At 56.0% G+C, this 15,971-nt stretch overlaps 2 protein-coding genes across 2 annotated transcripts; one reads left to right on the forward strand and one right to left on the reverse strand.

Annotated features, from left to right (window-relative positions):
* Positions 1-1,650: 1,650 nt before the first annotated feature.
* On the reverse strand, positions 1,651-4,572 carry NCLIV_031260 (putative autophagy protein; the record flags this gene model as incomplete). Its single annotated transcript, XM_003883322.1, has 1 exon — positions 1,651-4,572. One exon carries the CDS (start codon positions 4,570-4,572, stop codon positions 1,651-1,653), a length of 2,922 nt encoding a protein of 973 aa, XP_003883371.1.
* Positions 4,573-11,451: 6,879 nt separating this feature from the next.
* On the forward strand, positions 11,452-14,610 carry NCLIV_031270 (putative glutamic acid-rich protein; the record flags this gene model as incomplete). Its single annotated transcript, XM_003883323.1, has 1 exon — positions 11,452-14,610. The coding sequence occupies one exon, from the start codon at positions 11,452-11,454 to the stop codon at positions 14,608-14,610; it is 3,159 nt and encodes a 1,052-aa protein (XP_003883372.1).
* Positions 14,611-15,971: the final 1,361 nt, after the last annotated feature.

The following is a 15,971-nucleotide window of genomic DNA, read 5'->3' on the forward strand; positions in this document are numbered from 1 at the left end:
CACGTGGCCTGTGGCGCCCCGACTCCTGCTGCGCAGGACAGGGATAATGTAGCACAGAATCTGTAGGCAGCGGTGAACTGTTTTCGCTGGGCGTTAAACGCTGTCCTAGTCTTGATTTTGATTCTCTCGGCGCCTGAGACCAGGCGGCACAAGGTGTGAGACTTCACCGAGGGTTTTGTCGCACGGAGCAGGGCCGGGATCGGCAGGGGGCTGTGCTAGACAGGGGTGAGGCCGGTTCTTGTAGTTTTCCTACCCCACGGTGTATGTGCCGGTACGAACCGGATTGTCCCCTCGTCTCGAGGCACGTGCAGCCTCGCGCGGAGCGGCGGCCGGAAAAGCGCCCTCGATTTGCGCTAACGCAGGTGATGAGACTCACTGCAGTGAGACTTTTTTTCCGCGACGTCGTGAAGCGAACGTAGCTAGATGGCCTTCGCTGCATCCAAAAACCCGCCATGCTTCAGAGGGCGAACTTTGTCAGCCGTGATCCTCGGCCTCGGAGCGTGTGCCGTCCTCGGGGGATTCTTCCACTGTCACGAGTTTTGAAGACGCTTTAATAAATTGCGAAAACTGATGTCTGCAAGGCGAGCGAAATCGCATGCGTGCGGGTTCCTCAGCGCGGAACGCGGTCGCCAGTCATAAACGTTGCTCTGGCGAAGCGAGAGAAAAATCTTCAACAGCTTGCATACATGCGCGCTCGGCCACGTCTCAGCTTGGTTTTACGGTTCTCCCCCACGCTGTGGAAAAGCGGTGCAAAGCGCCTGCTCTTCCACAGATGCCCCGCCAGAGACTTGCCACTGCGGATGCGCAGTAGAGCGTCTTTTGGACGGAACTGCTAGACGTTTAGCGTTCCTCACTGCGTTCTGAACCTCTCGGACTCTCTCAGCAACTGTAGAGAAGTACGATCAGCCACCAAGCGCCACGCAGATCCCACTGTCTCCTCTCCCTGGTCTCTCAACTCTGACGCCTCCCCGCCTTTCTTCCACGAATTCCCAGTCTGTGGTCTCAGAGGAATCCTTGCTCGGAGAATGGAGACGCCCCGACAGCTATGGGGAATGGGAGGGCGAAACGCTAAAGCAGCTATTCCTGCGTACGTTTGAAACGTGACAAAAACGCCTCTGGACAAACGCGCACGCGCAACAGGCCGCTGCTCGTGTGTGTCCGGAGGGATGCGCGCGAGAAATCGCGGAAAGCGACACTGAGACGTTTTGTTCGTTCGGTCCGTGTTCACTCCACGCGTGTGTCGAGACCACCTATACAGAAAGGGTATTCTACCAGTGGGAAGGGGTTGCCGGCGGTGGGCCAGAGAGAGGTGTCTCGCTGCGTTTGCTTCTCGTTCGAAGCGCATTTTGCCTCTTTTTCGTTTTCCCGGAAAAGGATTCCGAAACTGCCGCTCCCACACACGCACAACTGTATACCGGAGACAGGAGGACCAATATACGTAGATGCACTGTATACGATTGTAGTCGGAATACGCCCATGCACGTGGAAGCACATACCTGGAGCTTTTTTACAAGAGCGGTGCGTGTATGTACCGATTCGCACGCAAAAGCACACCACACGTGCATGCAGGGCGCTTCTACGTGGATCTTTGAAGCGGGTGTGCAGCGCAGGTGAGAGTTCGGCGCGCTTCGATGGGCGCAGCGACGCGCGTTACGCGGGAGTGTCGCAAATGAGGCGAGGGGTGACAGTGGGAGGAAGCACAACAACGACATGAAGAAACAAATCCATACACGACGCATTTTTCCAGAGCCAATAGAGCGGCGTCTCGAGCAACGGTTCAACGCCTTGAACGAGGACGCGACAGCCTCGAGAGCGATACAGCGGTCGAACGGAGACAATCTCCCCCTCTGTGCTCAGCCCCTCGCTGTCATCCTCCCAGTCGTCGTCCGACGCGGTGGAGAGATCGCAGTCCTCGCTCCTGTCGGAAGCGTCGCCTTCTTCACTGCCAGAGAACCAGCCTTCCTCGGCGCTCTCTCTTTTCTGTCCTTCGTCTTCCCTGCCTCCCACTCTGGAAGACGGAAGCGACGCCGCGAGAACGCGCGTTCTGTCTCCTCGCCCCTCCATTGGGGGGTCGTGTGCCTGCCTTCGCGTTGCCGCCACGGACCCGGAGTCCAGGCGCGTGCGCCCGGCTCCAGTCCGCACTCGGCGCCAAGTCTTCCTGGGAAACAGTTGCTGCAACGTCGAGTGAAGGAGGTCACCGAGAGTGTAGAACGCGCCTGCCTCGGAATCCGCGCTGCGTGCACGGCGCGCCGAGCCTGGGAAGGCGCTCGCGATGTCATCTCGTTTCGAAGGAGCAGAGTTCCCGGACGGAAGCGGATCTGTCTCGCTGGTGCTCTGACTCCGCGGTCTGTCTTCTGCATGCGTTGTCTCCCGACCTCCTTTCCTTTCTCCTTCAGATCGAGACGACAGCCGCCCAGAGTCACTTTCACACAGCCCCGCGGCAGCCCCGTCCCCAGAGCCGTCGTCGCTCTTTCCATCGCCCCCACCTGAACCTGCCAGGCCTCGCGCATGCACGCGGGCGCTGGCCTCTGTCTCAGCTGCGGAGAAGACCGGCACCGCCGTGAGCATCGACATCAGCAAAGGCACTGCCTGTTTCTTTGAGCCCAACGTTTGCGTCGACGCACGCCCCCATCGCCTTCCTTCGCCACCACTTTCCTCCGCTTCTTCCGCGCCCCGAGCCGCGTCTCCACTCTCCGTCTCCCTTCGTCCCAGGACGCCTCGGGTGACAAAGTGCAAACGCACAGGAAGCCGGTGAACTGTGCCCTGGTCGGGTCTGCAGGCCTTCGTTCTGCCTTCTCGCCACCAGTCTCCCACTCCGTCCACAGGTGGAGCCCAACCTCGCGCCGCCCGGGATCTCGCGCGCGGGCCAGGGTGCCCGGGGCGGCGCTCCGGCTCACCCCCCTCCAGAGGTGCGACGGCCTCGAGATACGCAGCCAAGTCGGCAGTTCGAAAGGCGGCGAGAAGCGCGAGTTCGTCTGCCTTTGAGAGGTGATGGAAGGCCGCGGCCGACCCCGTAAGCAAGTAGGACGCCTGGCGCAGGTTGTTGAGGAACAGAGACTCGAACGCAGCCCACCCTTCGTAAGGCGTCGCCGCTGGAGGCAGAAGAAGAGACGGGGTCGGGCCGCGCTCCGCTGCATGGCCAGCAGCTCCGCCCCCTTTCTCTTCTTCGCTTCGGTCCACGAAGCCGCCTCCGCCTTTGACCTGTTCGCTTTGCGACGCCGAACTCGCGTTCGGTCGCGAAGCACTTGCGGACTCGCTTCCGGCCCTCGTCTCGCGTTCGCCTGCGTCGCCGTGCAAGCTGCGAGCGGCTGGAAGCGCGATGGGGGGCCGAGAGAGAGTGGCGGGCGAGGAGTGGAAGTGAAACGTTAGGGGCCAGGGAAGGGGGACCGACGCCCCACACGCTTCCGGCGGGCACACAGCGATCAGTTCTCCTGCCTCCGTCTCGGTCGAATTCCCTCTGTTCCTTCGCAGAGACGGTCGTCCGGTCCCCTGCCTCGTCCTCAAGTCGCGCGGCCTCCCGCCCTTGCCTTCCCCGTTTGCCCCTCTCGCGTTGGCGAGCCCCGCCGAGCGGCCAGAAGGTTCTCCCCCTGCGCCTTCGCTCCCGGCGTCTCTGGCGTCTGCGGCCTGTCTCCTTGCGCCTCGGGAGAGACTGTCTCCCTGGGCGCCCAGCCAGGGCGAACTAGGCCCCGCAGGCGACAGCTGACACGCTGTGAAGAGGTCGAAGGAGACACCCAGCGGCAGTCTCCAGTCCAGTGGAGAGCCCAGAAAGGAGAAGCAGGGCGATGGCGCCCGCGCGGGGCCAGGGACTCCGGGGCTCTGTGTGGGGCGGAGAAAGAAGCGAAAGCGACTGACGCATTCGCTCACGATCTGCGGAAGGTACGAGGACCGAGGGAGAAAGAGAAAGAGCGGCGCAGGCAGCTGCAGAGAGGCAACCTCGGAAGATTCCAGCGCAATCTTCACCGGCAGACCACTCCGCAGAAGCCCCAGACGCAGCGAACTGCTGAACCGAGCGAGCGAACCCTCGCGAGACAGCCGAATGTATCTTGCCTCGTCTGTATCCCTGCGGAGTCGCCTGCGACCACCCCGAGGTGGAGGAGGCGCATGTGCATGCGACGGCCGCCGAGACTGCGGGTTGTCTCCGCGACGGCGGGACACCCTCGCCGGGGGCCGAGCTGAAGACTTGCTGCATGCAGTCGCTGGGGGGTCTGCAGGCCGCACTGAGACCGGCCGCACAGACAGCGAGGCCGAAGGCGGAAGAGAAGAAGCAGCGAGCGAAGACGAGACAGAAGTGGAAGACGAAGAAGGAACGGGAGGAGCAGGAAACGCTTCTGGATTCGACGGTTTCTCTCCAAGGGTTCCGCGAGGGGGAAGCTTTAGCGTGCCTTGCCCCGCGTTCGTTTCTCGCAGCGAGGCCTTGTCCTCGCCACTCTCGCCTTCGTCTCGAAGCGACGCGTAGGCGCCCTCGGAATATCCACCTTCGCTCTCAGGTTCCGCCCGTGAGGCCTCCGCATGCGCGCGTGCGTTCGGGGCGGACAGAGCTTCAGGGTTATTGCCAGCGCTTCGCGGCTTCATTTTCGCCCCTTTCTCCTTCTCTCGCCTTCTTTGCACAGTCGGGGAGCGCGGCAAAAGGCTTTGCGAAGAAGGCGAAGGCCGACCGCACGACCGCGAGCACGTCTGGCTCACCGGGGTGTACAGACACTCCAGCCGACGAGGGAAGCATGTGTTTTCGGACGCGAGACAGCAGCCGGCGTCTCTCTCGCATTTCTCTGTCGCTCTCCTAAAGGGCGGGTAACACAGAGAACCAAAACGGAGAAGCACATGCAAAGCCGCGAGAACCCCCCACACACACCGAAGAAGGTCTACAGGGGAAGAACGCGTGACGAAGCAGCAACACGATACAGGCGAGAGACACGCGCGACTCCACATGGCGAGAGACGGCCGCGCGAAGAAGTGACGCCAAACAAGAGAGGCAGTCCTGCGTCTGTGCCAAAGGGGATTGTAAGTCTGCGGGGTGTCTAGGGGGGTGACGAGGGGGTAGGAAAAGAGAAGGAGCGAGATAAATCTCGAGCGCGAAAAGAACGCGAAAACGGCTCTGGGAGTGCATGCAACACAGGATGGAGAACGAAAGGGCGAATGCAGAAAACGGAACGCACATTCTGCCAGTGTGCTCTTCAACGAGCTGCGTCGCCACATGGGTCAATGAACAGCGATGGAGATGCAAACCTTTAGTGAGGGCGGAAAGAAGAACAAAGGACGAATGCGCTCTGCAGACATATGCACGCATACGTGTATTTACGTATGCATGTATCTCTATACGCATATATTAGATATGCGCATATATATATATATATATATATGTATAGCCCACTCATATATGCATATATAGATGCGGCTGTACAGATGAAGAGGGGTAGACGCCGTGAGAGCTGAATAGATGCCACAGATGTTGTAAAGGCAGCTGGAGAGGACATGAATTGGGACCAAAATAGAGGGCGGCACGTGGCGAGAGGGGGAGAGAGACACAGAAATGACGAGAAACCGTCGGAGACACGTAAAGGTCGACAGACACGAACTCACCTTGCTGTCTCGCGCTTGCAACGTCCCGCGAAGAGGCGCCGTACTTGCGTGTCCTTTTCTTTCAAACACAGTCCCAGGGGCGAACGGCGAGCACCTAACTCTTCTTCATTGCAGGAATTACCGAGAAAGGATACACACCCCAGCTCGCAATCCACCTGCAACCTCTGTACAAACTTCCCCACAAACACATCCCTATCGTTTCAGGCAAATGCTCGCTTCTTTGTACGCATGTGAACATATATATATATATATATATATATATATATATATGTTTGTCTGGATACAGATTGGAGTAAGGAGAGAATATCGCGTGGGAGGGTCTCCGGTTGCCGCAAGAGTTTTGCGTGGAACCAGCTGTTTCGGTTTACACGTGCATGCATGCACGTAGAGCGGAACGCCCAAATACCCAAGGATACACGGAAACGAAGAGAAATCACTCGATCGAGCTGGGCGTCGCCGGGTAGCGCGCGTAGAAGGCCGTGATGCTCGCGCCGTACACGTGCCAGGCGACGCCGAGGAAAAGCAGAAGGACGGTGGGCAAAAGAAGAAGAGCTTGTGTCCAGGGTGTCTGTACAGCGAACGTAGCGAGGCGTCTTTGAACGCAAACGTAAGAAACAGAGAAGGCAGCACCGAAGCAAGTGGCGAGATGCGCGAAGGAAACTGCCCACGGGCACGCACGACAGGGACGGAACTTGACACTGGCTGTCTGCCTGTGTGCGTTCTGGGGCGACCTTCGACACCCCAAACGATTCAGGCTGAAAAGACCAGCGTCTGATCCACAACGGCAACTTGTCGCATTTCTTGTTTCCAGATGTGGTGTTGACTCATATCCAGCTGATCCAAATACAGGCTTACGTATAAATACAAACATACAGATCTAGACGACAGATTTAGAGACACATAGATAGATGTAGATAGATACGGCTGCACTGAGTTTCATTTGCACGCATGCGGTGAGAATTCTGCCGTTTATCAAGAAACACATCGTTAGTGGCGATTTGTATGCGCAGATCCACACACCGACTGAATCGAGTCCGCCGCATGGAATACGTAGAAACAGATGAATTCAAATACAGCAAGACAAAGCTCAGGCATATCAATATACATATATATATATATATCGACTATATTGTAATCTCATTCCGTGCATCCAGTATCTTTGGAGCTTATGTGATTCACGCGACTGGTAGAAGTTGTGCTTGGAGGTGTTGGATCATTCCGCACTGACAGAGCGCAAGCACTGTCAGATATGTGAACTCTCATCGCGTGTCTTCTCCCCTCCTCTTTTACTTTTCCTTTGTTTCCGCTCTTTCTGCGTCCTCTTGCTGGCCGTCTGTTTCCCTTCTGTCTCTCTTTTCCTTCCCTTACCAGAGAAGACCAGGAGAAGGGTGCGTCGGCGAGTTGTTCAGAGAGACTGCCGGCGTCCCTTGGTTTCCCGTCCTTTTTCTCTGGAAGTTTTGTTTCCGGATAAAACTCCGAGAATTCGAACTCGTCGTCCACGTCGTCGGGAATGAAAATGAAGGAGTCCTCAGCTCCTCGGGAATGGTCTCCTCCGTCAAACGCGATCTGTTCCGCTGTAGCTACACCTGAAGACGCCCGAGAGGGCGTCGAGAGGCCAGGCAACGCGTCGTCCACGTGTCCGAGTGAAGTGGGCGAGCGGCAGTGAAAAAAGGGAAGGAAGGGTCCAGGTGAGAGGCACAGAAGCGCGACGAGGAGAAACAGGACGTTGGCGGGCCGTGTGCTCCGATATCGGAGACAAAACGGAGACAAAACGGAAGAAATGAGGCGGGGGGGCGAGTGCGGAGAAGAGCAAGGTGTACATACAGACGAAGACGGCGTTCCACCCTGCATGTTTCCGCAGAAAAGGCACATCGTCAAGTCGATCTCATTTCATTCTCATCTGAGACAGCACAGAAGAAGGAACGAGAACGAGCAAAAGCTGCAACACGGTTGCCTGCATTTCAATAGACCAGGCGCAAGCATTCTGCCTGTAGAATTTTGGGAGGCGAGACGCGAGACAGACGACGGAGCCAGGCGGCTAGGGAGAAAGGAAAGAGGAAGAAAAGCGAAGGACGAAAAGGGTGAAAGCAAAAGAACTGTTTCCCCTGTCTCTTTTAAGGAAGGAGAAGGCGAGAAAACAGGTGTCAGTAACTCTGGAGTTTCACAAGAGCGCTGACACTCAACGACTTGCGGCGGCAACGCCTATAAAAACCTGAAAAAAAGAGCCGCCCTTTTTGAATTTGAGAGGAGCAGCGAAGCCGCAGCATTTTTGAAAAGCGTGCTTTCGATAAAAAGAGGAGAAAAGATCTCTCGGAAAAGGGGCGAAAAGCGAGACAACGCGAAAGGAAAGAAAACAAGCGGTGGTCACTTTTCCGCGAAAAAAAACGCATGCAAAAAGAGCAGATTGCATACGGCAGCGTCCCGCATCTCTCTCTTTCTACAGACGCCAATACATATATATATCTATATATGCATATATAAATATGTATATATTCATGCTTGCTACATTCTTGTATATATTTGTATATACTTTTCTATGCATGCGTCTTTTGAGATAGACGTACAAATTCGTATAAAGGTAAGGAAAAGTTCTTCGGTGTGCACCACCCACGCACGACGTCTCCGGGTCGACAAAAGCTCTGCCCTATCTGTGCATATGTGTGTCACCCAAGGGGGTATCTTCCTCCTTGTAGAAAACTGGTAACGAACATACATGAGCATATGTGTGTCACCCAAGTCTTTATCGTCCAACTTGTAGAGACTGTAAAGAGGTATGTCTGTTCTTCGCGGATTCAGTCACCGTACACTCTGCTGCTTGGAGAGAGGTCGACAGCAAGCTCGCGTTTCGCTTTTTCTGTTTCATAGCAGAGCACGAGAGGCCCACATCACCTGTTGCATGCGGCAACTGCAGCGCGTCTGTCGACATCTTTCCTGGCCTGGCTTTTTTCACCCACGGGAGAGTCGCGGGTATGCAGAGAAGGCCGAATCCCCCACAAACTCACCACGGCGAGGCGGGGGTGTAGAGACAGAGGAGCGTGCGAGAGACACTGGCGGTCTCTGCACGGCGTGAGGAGGCAGAAAAGAGGTTCGGGCTTCTGTTCCAAGAGAGTTGCATGCCCACAGTGAGACAACTATGAAAGGGGACGACAACTCCCCAACACTCACGGAGAGAGAAAGAACGGATTCCGCGGCGAGTGGCCAAAGGGAGTGCACACACATTCGCTATTTTCCGACAAGAAAAGAGGCCGAGACTGCGAGCGCATGACGAAGGAGCCTACAGAGAGAGAGTCAGCGCAAGTTTGAGAGAAAAAATAAACGAAAGAGATATATAGGCGTGTACACCGAGGCATGGAGATATACATATACAGACAGAGCGATGCGTACATATAACTCTACATTTTTACATGTGTATGTCGGTAACTACACAGAGATGGACATGTACATATTCCATGTTGAGAGAGAAATCCACGGACATACATACATTTATACACACATACGTATTCTCTCTATGCGCACAGATAGAGACTTGAAAAGAAGTCTGTATATGGGCAGGAGATATCTCGACCTACTAAAGGAGAGACGATCCGAACCATGAGTATGCAGATACGTTTTCCAATAAATGTGGAGGGCGTGGGATGTTTCAACAACAGGATGCAGATAAGGCCGAAAGCAGAAAAAGAAGAGAAGAACCTGGTTACAGAGAAAGAAAAAGGGTGCAACGTGACGACGTCTCCGCTGAGGAAGCGCCGATACTTCGACTACTTCTCGGTGGTCTCTCTGGCTGCTTGTTCCGTTCTGGTTCCAACCACTTTTTCCTGACTGCCTGCCTCAAGGCTTTTGGAGATACCTTCTTGTCCTTTCTGTGAGGAAGGCTCAATCTCGCAAAGCATGCAACTTTGGTGGTCCCAGCGACTGGACCTGGACAAGAGGCAGGGCGTTCCTGTTGTTCTGTCTTCCTGGTCTTTTACAGCACTTTCATGAGACTTCCAGAAGTTGGTCATAGCGTGGATACAGACTACGTGAGACGCTTCCCAAGTGCTAATATCCGCGTGTAATCAAGTAACGTATTTGTGTACCGAATGACTCGTCCTCTATATCGATAAATGTCTCTTTGTTTCTCTATGTGTATCGATCTGCTAATATCTCTGTCAATCTGCCTAGAGAGGTGTATGTATATTAAACTTGTTCTTTGTTTTTCGAGCGGTCTTGCAATCCCTCACTGTCTCTATCGGTCTCCTCTCTCTCTCTGTATACCTCCGTTGCAGTTTGCGCAGCCCCGCTTTGGTGTGGAAATCTGTGCATCTAAGGTGATACTCAGTTTCATATTTTAGACGCTAACTTCCCGGCTAAACGTCACTTTTCTTTGGAGCACACTTCCCTTCTCGACGTTAGTATGATCTCAAAGTACCAGAAGTCGCATGATCTATATACGGTATAACGCGATATTAGACCGAACCTGCATTCACCGCGCTCTTCTCCCTCGTCAGGTTTCTGCTCTTTTTCGTCTACTCGACCTTTTGCCCCATCTGCAGGCTTTTCCTCAGTTTCTACCGCTTTCACCGGAAACGCAAAGACAAACTTTTGCCGGTGTTTCTCTCTTCTCTCAGCCATGCAAAACGCATAGCCCCAATCGTCTCTTGTTTTTCTTCCTCTCCTCTGGAAGCGCCAAGAAAAGTTGTTCAGGCTGAGGTAAAGGTCTGCCCCCGAAAAGAAGCGAGGAGAAAACCAAAGCGAATATAACGAATCCCCCAGTCCTCTTTCTTTCTCACACTTTCTCTCTCTTCGCCTTCTTAATCCAAAGCGAAACCATGTTTCCTCGTTTCTTCGCTGCAGGTTGCCGCCTATCGAAAGCACAGAACAGACACAGGAACGGGAAGAGAACGAGTGGGACCCGATGGAAAATTTGATTCTCCACTTCTCCGTTTTCCCTTTTCTTTCTGAGGAAACAAATCGTTTTTCCTCCACGGCTCTCTGTTTTCCGGTGCTCATGCAGCCCCGCTATATCGCTCATGCTCTTCATTTCTGCTCATGTCGTAGGGTGTCTGTGCAGCTCTTGCGGGAGGCGAAGAACTTCGCTTGTTTCCAGCACGGAAAAGACCGGTTTTTCCAACGACCTTTCTTTTTTCAGCTGGTTTGAAGAGGGAAACGAGCAGCTTTTCGCTCTCTGCGTTAGCATCTTGTTCTCGCTTCTCCTGTCTGGTGACCGAAAGCGAGTGTCTCGTCGTCGCGTGTCTTTACGCTGCGACTCGTGGCCTCGACTTCCGCCTTCGGCTCACTTCTTCGCGGCGGCCCGCTGTGCCGGTGGCGCATTGAATCTTTTTAAACCTTTTTTCCTTTTTCCCTCGTTCCTCCTTGTGTCTTTCTCTCTTGGATGCTTCGTCCTTCGGGAGGTTTTTCTCCTTCGCCCTAGTCACGGTGCCTCTGTCGCTTCTACCCTCCTACCGAGCCTAGAACCGCCCCGCTTTTTCTTCCAGCTTTTTTTCTTCTTTCTCTTTTTCTCGGGCCGTCTTTCTGTGAACGAGAGCCTTCTTTCCATCTTCGGCTGGCGGTGCTTTTCCCTCCGTTTCTCTGTCGTGTTTTCGTTTCAAGACAGACTCGCGTTTTTCACTCCTTCCTTCGCTTCCGCCTCTCGCCCGAGGCGGGCACCTCTGGCAACCCATTTCTTTCCTCGGCTGCCTTTCTGCTTCTTTTCCTCTTTTTCATTCTTGAAAAAAGGAGACCCCTATTCAAGTGGAGAGACAGTCTGAGCATCGGCTGGGGGAGGGTTGGCTGCCTGCTTTGTTTCTCATTTCCTCTCAACCTTCTCTTTCCCGCGCGGAGTACAGAAGAGGAAACAGAACTGCACGCTCATCCTTTATTAAAACGAGAGAGAAGATGACCGAGAAATCCGTCAGTGCGGAGGGCGCTCCTGGGCTGCCGCCTGCGGCTGAGAGAGGAGAGGAAGCCGCGTGTGTGGCAGGAGAAATAAAACTCGAAGAAGGTACTAGAACACCGAGAGAAACCGACGAAAGGAGCGGAGACAAGCAGAAAGAGAGTGATGCCGCCTCTTCAGAGACCGGATCTGGCGGAGATAGCGACGGGAAAGACGAGCAGGAAGGAGAAACGAAAAAACGTGAGGAAACAGAGGAAGCAGGCTCTGCCGACTACAAAGAAAAGAGTGAGGAACAGGAGAAGAAGGAAGAAAACGAAGAGCAAGAAGAAACAGAACAGGAAGACGAAAAAGAAGAGAGAGGTCACAGGAAGGGAGAAGCTGTTGCGTGCGAAGGCGCGTCTTGTGACGGTCGTCGAGGGGCTTCATCGGGAGAGGAAGAGACAAAGAAGCGAGATCTTTCCGGAGCAGGAGAAAACGCACGTGAAGAGCAGAGAGACTCTGGTTTTGCAGAGAAACCCGATGTGAACGAGACCCGACCGGCCTCCTCCCTCTCCCCAGAGGAGTCCAACGGCCCTCGCTCTGTTGCTCAAGACCCTGGCTCTTCCTCCTGTTCGTTTGTCTCTCGGGAGACAGAAGCCGCATGCAGTGAAGGCGGTGTACGTACACCCGCGCCGCCTGTCTCGCGCTCTGCTCACTCCGGTGACGCTTCCGGCACTTCCTCTCTGTCTTCGCCCGCGGAGACAAGGCCCCCCACCGAGGCAGGCGCCCTTGGGGAAGACGCGAAGATTCGAGACGCCGTGAAAACGTTCGAGCGCGCGTCCCTGGAAAGTGTAATCGACCGCATGCAGCGGACTGTCCTGTGCCTGCTGGCAGAAAAGAAAGAGACGAAACTGGAAAAGTGTCGCCTTCTCCAGGAACGCCGGGACCTCGACGAACAAATTGTCGAGACGCGAAAAAAGCTGCGCGAGATCGAGCCCGCTTCTTCTCTCTCTGCTTCGTCTTCTCTTTCCGGGTTTTCAGGGTCTCTTCTCGGGAAGTTCGCAGCGCTGTCTCTTGACCTTGGAGAAGAGCGCGACGGACGACATCTCTCAGAGGCGAGAGTTGCGAATCCCTTGGCGCGCCCAGACCCCAGCCAGAGAGGAAAAGGAGCGTCGTCCTCGCCTTTTCCCGAGGTCACCGCAGGTGCGCCTGGCGCTGCGCCTCCATCGCCGTCACGCGCTCGCGCGACCGCGGAGACAGGGCCGGAGGACACGGAGACACTTGTGGCGCAGGCAGCCGCAGGCGAGGGGTCGTCGGGCCACGGAGAAGCGCAGCAGCAGGGCGAGCCGCCACACGCCGCAAACGGCGACGCGGCCGTCTTGGCTTCGGAATTCGCGTATCCTGGCAGTGGAAGCGTGGAGAAGGCGACAGGCTTGGTGGCGCCTCCTGGCCTTCTGGAGGAGGACGGCGAGAACGCGCTGGCGGATTTTCTGGAGTCGCTTGTCACGCGCTTCGGCCCCGCGGCAGTGAAAGGTGTAGAGACAGCGGCGACGAAGATGCGTTCGGGTTTCCACGTGCTCCGCGCGGAGCTCGCGGCCGTTCAAGAGCGGCAAAGAGCCCTCGAGAGACAGCGGACGCTGGAGCGGCGCGCGCGTCTCCAGCTGCTCAAGGAAGAGAGTCTCGAGTACGCACACCACCAGCGACTCTTGGCGCATCTGCGTGCGCACTGCGAACGCGAAGGACAGGAGAGAAGGCGGCAGACTGGAGGGAGTGGGGAGGAGACGACCCTCGGAGACGCCCCAGTCTCTGCACAGGAAGGAAACCGAACGCCTTCGCCGGCTGTCTCGGCTCCGGCGGCCTCGGGAGAGGCACGGGCCGAGGCTCGCATGCAGGCACCAGAGCTGAGGGAGTCAGGCGAGGTGTCGGCAGGCGAGAGGAAGCAGGACGGGCGTTCAGAAAGTGCAGCGCAGGAGTGTGTAGAAGCGGAGAAGGAGAAAGGCGAGAGCGAGGAAACCCAGGGGCTCGCCGGAACATCAGGTACGGAGAACAGAGAACCCCGCGCCTCATCTCCATTGCCTACGAAGGATTCCGCCTCGGGTTCGTCGTCATTCTCTCCTTTCTCTCCTTCCTCTCCTTCGTCTTTTTCTCCTTCGTCTTTTTCTCCTTCGTCTTCCTCTCCGTCTGCCTTTCCTTCCGTCTCTTCTCCATCGTGCTGCAGCCGCCCCGTTGTCGACGCTCTTGGGCGCGTGACGAGTGTGCCTCCGCGGCGACGGCGAACGACTCTTGGGTCGCGGCGTGAGAGGCTCGAGAAGGCGGTTTCTTCCCTCTCGGAAAAGACAGCTGCGGTGCCTCTCGATTTCTTGTCGAAGAACGTCGCCAGCGCCGTGGGCTCAGTCACAACTTCCGTTTCGCGATGGCTCTTTGGCGAAGACGAGGCCCTCGCTGGAGACGGGCACTCTCCGGTCCCGCCTGTCTCTGCCTCTCCCCACGCGCCTGCCGCCTCCGCTGCCTCTCCGCCTTCTTTCGTGGCCTCCGGGCCTTTCCCCGGCTTGGGAGACACTCTGGAAGGCGGAAAGCCGGGCCCTTTCAACGGGACGGGAGCACGGCCCGGGGCAACTTTGCGCGCGAACACGCACTTTCCGTGCCGGGTTTTCAACCTTTCGTCGCCTTCGGATCGTTCTCTCCCCTCGCATCCGCCGTCTCCAAGCGGCCAGGACACGCATGCAGGCGAGAAGACTGGCGACGGAGAGGAGGACGAGCCTGCCGTCTCGGTGATTGAGGCACAGATCGGAGTCGACCCGCCCGCGCGTGCTGAGCTCGGAGGGACAGAAGCGACCGCGAAAACCGCGCTCGCGCTTGTCGTTTTGGCCACTGAGCAGTGCACCGCCGTAGCGCAGCAGTGGGTTGAGAGACACTGGGAGACACTCAAACGCTGTGAAGAGCGAGATGGCGAGGCGGAAGCAGAGAAAGAGCGAGAGCTGGAAACGGAGAGAAAACGGGAGGCAGCGCACGCCCTCGCCACCTTCCTCTCCAAGGCAGAAGAAGAAAGCGAAGATTTGCCGGTTCGGATCCACGCTCACTGGCTGCACATCCTCGGCAGAAGAAGCGACGGGGAAGAGGGGGAAGAAGGAGAAAAGGACGAGGACGGTTTTGGAGCGCAGCCTGAGCCGATCGTTGCGTAGGAACGGAAAGGCATTCGACGGTCGCGGGAAGCGAGAGCGGGGGACCGACGGCAGATACACAGAAAAACGGAAAGGCTCGATGAGAAGGGGCGAGAATGGAGGGGGACCGACTCGTGTGGCGCCAGAGGGAAGCGTGTGTGGAGGTGGAAACGGGAGAAAAGAAAAACCGCGCCAAGACACGAGAACACACGCCACGTGAAGTGTTTCGTGGTGCGACAGAAAAACAGATCCAGAATCCTGAAACAAGCCTTCTAGAAGCCCCAGCAGAAAATGCCCATATGCCTACTTATATACATATATTTATATATACGCATTCGGGTGTAGATTGGTTTTTCCGTAGTTGTACGTGTGCGCGCATCTCTTTGAATCCGGGTCGTTAGAGCAGTTGCAATTCGCACACATGACATGTAAAGCAAAGAGGGGAGAGAAGAGAGAAACAGGGTGCGAACTGTGGCGGCTGCCTGACGGAAAATCCAGAGCATCGGCCTCCCGCTGTCGTGTTTCTAAATCTAAAATGTTTCCTCGACGACAATGGGGTCTGTGGCGCATGCAGACAAAAGCCCTTTTCCGAGCCTCTTCTGGCTGCTCTCGCCCTCGACTTTCTGCGTCTGTGCATTCCGCGAATTTGCGCTGGGCTCTCGTAGCAGCAACCTGGATGCAGCCTGGATACTAGGAGCTTAGTTTTGTCCATTTCTGTGTTTCGTGGTCCCTCGTTTTCCCACGAACGGGACTCGGAGTTTCAGGTGTATATGCAGCTGCGTGGCTGAGCCAGGTGTTTCGAGTCTTCTTTCTTGTGAAGGAATCCAGAGTTTGCTTCAGTCCTTTTCTCTGTGGGCGGTCGCGACCGCGCTCGCGCATGCAGCCGCGAAATTTCTCATTCCAGCAGGGACTTCCCGACGCGTGTTTAAAGGCGACCTGGGAGGCGAAACTCGAGAAGCGAGCCGAACAATGCGCTTTTCCCGCTCGGAAGTCTGCTTCCGCGACGAAACGTTGCGTTCTTGTCGAGTTCTCCTTCTTTCGATTTCTCTGCTCTCAGCAAGGATTACATACCTTTATACACAAATCGCCACATGGAGCAGGGCACCTCCAACCCGTGCGCGTCGCTGCTCCCTACCGAGTCACGTCTTACGCAGATACATATGAATGCATGCAGATAGAGGATTATGTGGATATATATATATATATATATATATATATATAGGTTTTGCAGGTGGAGAAATATGGTGCTTCTTATAGGGGCTGCATTTTTAAGGGCGAGATCGGCGGCTCCGCGGACGCCCCCGTGCGTGAACTCGCCTCGGTGCACGGGCCTTTCTCACTTTGCTGCTTGCGCTGATTCCGAATCTTGAAGTCCGCTCCCG

This window comes from Neospora caninum, chromosome VIII (assembly GCF_000208865.1).
Source record: "Neospora caninum Liverpool complete genome, chromosome VIII".
NCBI classification, from domain to species: domain Eukaryota; phylum Apicomplexa; class Conoidasida; order Eucoccidiorida; family Sarcocystidae; genus Neospora; species Neospora caninum.